The sequence below is a fragment of the Suillus fuscotomentosus genome, assembly GCF_016647785.1.
Source record: "Suillus fuscotomentosus strain FC203 chromosome Unknown F5891scaffold_729, whole genome shotgun sequence".
Taxonomy (NCBI): domain Eukaryota; kingdom Fungi; phylum Basidiomycota; class Agaricomycetes; order Boletales; family Suillaceae; genus Suillus; species Suillus fuscotomentosus.
Genome location: NW_024540241.1, coordinates 1 through 5550, shown reverse-complemented (window position 1 = coordinate 5550; position 5550 = coordinate 1). Strand labels below are relative to the sequence as shown.

The 5550-nt window shown below is 46.3% G+C and overlaps 1 protein-coding gene across 1 annotated transcript; it reads right to left on the bottom strand.

Moving 5' to 3' along the window:
- Positions 1–186: 186 nt before the first annotated feature.
- Positions 187–1215, bottom strand: F5891DRAFT_1204399 (uncharacterized protein; the record flags this gene model as incomplete). The annotated part of the gene is made up of 3 exons (XM_041369006.1): positions 187–557; positions 606–897; positions 1039–1215. 3 exons carry the CDS (start codon positions 1213–1215, stop codon positions 187–189), a joined length of 840 nt encoding a protein of 279 aa, XP_041216021.1.
- Between the last annotated feature and the right edge of the window lie 4335 nt (positions 1216–5550).

The window sequence follows — 5550 nt, the reverse complement described above, 5'->3', positions numbered from 1 at the left end:
CCCGGATTGTAAATACAGCTGAATCTCGTCTGCATGAGGGGTTGTGACAATTTCTACACGATCACGGTCAAATGGCTTCAGCAGAAGACCCATGTAGTATCTTTCTCCTTTGTATCTCCATCCTATAACTTTGTCATCACAAATGATGTCGGACACTGCCTGACTATTCGGATTCGGAAGGCGAGATCAGTCGAGTAGTGCTACAGATCCGCGGGGCATGGGATAGGGGAAGTCCTGTGGAGGAATTAGGACTTCGACGAAATCATTCGATGAATCGGAATCAAAGACATATGCTATGTCACCCTTATACTTGCTGTACGTAATCCTCACCCACGCTGGACTGGGAAGCTTGGAACGTGGACGTTCCACTGCTTCGCATTCTTCCTGCAAGATGCGAATATATTGTTTCATGGCGAGACTGTGTGAGATAGGAAGTGATTCTGAAATAGTTTTTGGGCTGTCTGCGACCACATAAAGTTGGCCAGGTACCCATGCCGAAGCAATAACAGGAAATCCTTGGTTACGAAGATGACTACGAATGTATTCCGCGGCAGTTCCTACGTTAATCAGTAATATGTCACGTCATTCAAAATTAATGTGCTTACTTTGAACATGGAGCAGATACATTCTGCTTTTGGCTGCCGGCAGTTGTAGCGAGGCTAAGGGGATCGAGCCAGGGACGCGATTTCCTGACGAGGTGGGCGCGTGCTCTTCATACCGATTGAAGATGTCATCAATGGCTACGGCCAACTTATCTATGGCCGATCGTCCGGGGATGTGTGTAGCCTTCTGCCACTGAACAGAGGGGCAACCACCACCACCACCACCACCATCATCATCTTCCGATTCTTCCTCCGATTCTTCTCCTGCTTCGATGTCGAGATACGGATTATGCGACTATTTGTGTTGTTTAGTATCAAACATTATTAGACATGATATGTGACTTACTTTGGGTCATCTACACAATTGTTGAATGCGTGTGCTTGAAGAGTGGCCGTCTGTCCTTAATGCAGACGTGGACACAGAAGAGCTGTTCACTGAGCTAGAGGAGGCCTGGGGTAAATGCTTTGCCTTCACTGCGCAAAGATTTCCCAGTGCGATGCTGTCATTGCTGTCACCGGAAAACAAGGCATCTTGAGCTTCTTTCCAGTCATCTGCAGAGTATCGGTCACCGAGGTACGATAGAAGGGCTTCTTCCATCTGAGAGTATGTCATGTCGGTGGTGAGGAATTGTTCCAGGAACTTCCATGCACATTCATCTGCCAGCGGTGTTAGGGTTAGTTAGGGTTTTTAGGGTTAGTTAGTTAGGTTAGTTAGTTAGGGTTAGTTAGGGTTAGTTAGTTAGTTAGGTTAGTTAGGGTTAGTTAGTTAGTTAGGGTTAGTTAGGTTAGGGTTAGTTAGGGTTAGTTAGGTTAGTTAGGGTTAGGGGGTAAAAACGCTGGTGGGCGCACAAGTAACTGAAGAGATAAACTAGAAAAAATACCCCCGGCTACTAGGTAGTCTGAGGTGGTATTTCGAGTATGGTACTCTCATCAGTTTTCTAGCTGGTTAAATAGGAGGGGACACACATATTCGAGAGGAGTATGTGTCTGAGTACGAAGGTTTATCGAAGATAAGAAGTATCGTATCATGTCTAATAATGTTATCAACGTTAATAAGCCTAAAAGTATTTTTAGTGCCGCAGCAGGTGGCCGAAGGCCGCCATTAAAAATCTCTCACAGATGTCAAACTCTATAAAAAGGTAAACAGGCGTACACAATCTACAATGAGTAAGAGGCAAAAATAGTTTGATCCGAGTCTGGACCGAAGGTCTAGACCTATTACGTAATAGAAGTTCCATAAACAAATATCGGAACGACAACCGGTCACGTGACATCTGTCACAAGGACCTGATTACGAATAGAAGAACTATTAATAACGTTACGTATTTTTAAACAACGGTTAGTTAGACCGTAAGGCGGTTAGGCTAGTTAGGGTTAGGGCTTAGGAAGTTAGGTTAAGTTAGTTAGGCTTAGGGGGGCTTCCTTGAAAAAGCCATGTACGGGAACCGATCAGTTCCGTACAGCCATCTCTGGCTCCTAGCGTCATATCGTAAAAATGACCGCATACGTATAAAGACAACATTAAAAGTGTCCGAAGCATTAAAATTAGATAAAGAATATATATAGATTTCTACCCGCGCCGCTTTTCCGGCGCTAAGCTTTATAGGAAGTCACCACACATCGGGAGCCGTTACCTCCACTATGCACAGTGCCCGCCAGCACAAGTTGCGTAAACATACGCGCATGACTGAACCCAGTAGGAGTAGCTCCCTTCTGGTCGATGTCAATTCACCACTTAGCCCGCCATCCTTTGCATTAAAGCAAGGCAAATCTCCCGGAGGAAACCCGCCGGACGGAGAGGACTTTCGAACTTAGCTTCACCCTCGTTCGTATGGTTGCGTTACCTGCACTTAGGGACCCTCCGTAGGGCTTCGCTGTGGCGCGCACGCTAAGTGTATATCTATATTTCAACAGGAGGAATAAAATCGTCCTGTTCTAATGCTATTTTGAGGAGGGAATTTCTCCAGAGTGATGCTAGATCGGCAAAATTTTGTGTTCTTTTGCGCGATACAAGCCACCTTGCATTTCCCATTACATAATTGCCAAGATCTAATATCGCGGCCGACTCGGCTTTAACGCCGCCTACTACACTAACGTCCCTAATCAAAAGTGCTTCCCGTGGGAGGCCCAGATGTTCGAGTACGTCAGGAGCCGGAGCGTGAGCGGGCACGAGCCATTCGGTCAATCTATCTTGGTACACCGGTGTGTTTTGCGTCCCATACACACCGGACACGAAATCGTTCCTATAACGATTTAGCTTATGCATAATGGTATCCTCTAAGCTTTTAATGCTGAACCAATCCCATGCGGTATTAAATTCGGTTTTGACTACAAGAATGGGATCCTCTGATACCGCTCTTGTCAATAGACGTGCTTCCCATTTTTTGGTAGCGTACTGTCTAGACCAGTTATTAATAACCGATGCCGGATAGCCTCGCGATATGTAAACACAGCATAGATCTGAGATCGCGGTCCGGTAGTATTCTATTTTACTGGACAAAGTGGCTAGGCGGCTTAGCTCACCTATGAACGTGCCTTTCTTCACGTCATATGGGTGTGCTGAGTCCCAGGGGATTCGTTCGAAATGGTTTAGTCTCTTACGATAAGGCATGTGTTCTACGTTGTTAGTGAATGGATCACGATACACAAACATGTCTAAAAATACAGCGTGATGCTGAGAGACTTCCCAACCGATTTGGCAGCCTTCTAAAACAAGATTATCGCGCATATAATTATACGCTTCTATTTCTGAATTAGCTTCGACTAATGCGAACACGTCATCTATATACCGTCTATAGAACAGTAATTTGTTAAGATTAGGTACAATGAGCGCTTCATGGAAATGCCCGAATAAGTTTGCAACATCGGGGGAGCACGCTACGCCCATGGCTAAGCCACGGGTTTGTTTGTACGTTTGTTCGCCAAATTGGACGATAAGGTTATTTAAGGCAACTTCTAATGCGAGTTCGAGCATATGGCGTGGAATAGGTTCGGGATCAATAGCGTAATGCTCGTCCCATAGGTCTAAGACCGCCTCGATACCTTTGTCGACAGGAACGTTGGGGTAGAAAGCTACCACATCGCCGGTGACAATATAGAATTTACGTTTGCCTGATATCTCGTTAAATTGATTAAGAAGCTGAGCTAACTGCTTCGACCCGCCAAGAATATATGGAGATGATTCTATTATGGGTTTGAGATATTTTGAGACGAATTTAGCAGCGGGGTTCTGCATTGCAGAATGGCAAGGTACGATCGGCCTAAATTTGGTCGGTACCTTATGTATTTTTGGAATACCGTAAAACTTTGGGAGTTTAACACGCATATGAGCGTCATCCTCAGTTTCGCCTTCCTCCACCCCAACAATAAATTGTTGTAAGAACGCACTTAGCTGCTGGTGCCCTAAAGCATTTGCCGCCAAGTCGCTTAACGCGAGTATGGAAATTCGTTGTCTCGATAGTATGGCTAGACGAGTTGCATCGTCAATTATTTCATAGTCTAGTCTATTACTTAATAGTTGCATACATTGATCCTTGTACCAGTTAACCGTTACGACGCAAGCGCCTAGATTTTTATCCGTTGGAAGAACCAAGCAATTGTGTTCTATCAACCAGCGGTAGATTCGGCCTCGTGGAACTGTGGTTTCAAGTTCGTTGATTTTAGGCGGTATAGCGCTCAGGGTACAATTCCTGACATAGTCGCGACCGGCACTAATGGCGGATTCTATTCCTTGGTAAGGGATCGGATCACAGGGCACACGCTCTTTAATAATCCGATAGTCTGGGTCAAAGGGTCTGTCTTCGTAGTTCCCATGGAAAGCTTTATAAATAAAGCGGAGTTTCCATCTTAGCCTGTCGGCGAAGTCTTCATACGCATCTAACAATAACTTAGAGTTTTGAAGCGTGGGGAACATATATTTATACGATAGACTTAATTCACGAAGAATCGAAGAAGAAGTTTCATCTATTTGGACACCAGGTCCTACATGTACATACGATCGATATCTACTCGCCTCTAGTACGTTAAGAGGCACGAAAGTGTGCAGTATCCGAACAGCGCTATCAGGGTTTAATTCTAAGATAAGATCGGGCCAAGATGATGGGTGATCGTACCTGATAGGTTGCGTGAGGAGCCAGTCTTCTACTTCTCGTTGCCATGCTTCTTTCCCTTTCCGGACGGCTTCCCCTTGGTCTTCTTCTTGCCGGCGTTCTGGGCAGCGGCTTCGGCCTTGGGTTTGTCCTTCTTCTCCTTTCCTTTGCCGCCCTTGGACTTGGCGGCGTTCTAGATGGAGTTGGGTCAGTTGAGTCGATAGAGGGACCGAGGTCCGTACCTTCTTGACCGGCCCCTTGGAAGCGGGGCCAGAAGCATTTTTTAAGGCAGCAGCGACAGCCTTGTCGACAAGAGCCTTAACGCTCTTGTTGGAGGAGGATGGTCCCGCGTTTACAGCGGTTGCGTCACCCATCTCCACGTCTGCCTTGGCTTTCAAGACTTTTTTAGCCGCTTGAGTTGCGGCGTTCCTATCTTCGGCGGCTTGTGCTAACATAACGATGCGCATTCCGATAGATGGCAAGTCTAAAATAAGTCGTCTAACGACTTCTTTCGTCCGGGGGCTTTCACGCCAGGCTACTATTTTAAGTTGCCCGGGTTCGGTGTCCATGTCGACGTCGCCGTCGACCGGGTTTTCACCTTCCCCCGCCTCTGCCCACACCGGTTCGCGTACGTGATCCTTGATCTGAGCGTACCGGGCTTTGACAATGTCCACCAAAGGTGGGACGAAGACCTCGGGTGCCAGCCGAGAGCGCACGGACTGCACCTCATTGTTCTTCAGCGTGATAGCTGTCGTGAGGTTAGTTAGGGTTAGTTAGGGTTAGTTAGGGTTAGTTAGTAGTTAGGGTTAGTTAGTTAGTTAGTTAGTTAGGTTAGTGTTAGTTAGTTAGTTAGTTAGTTT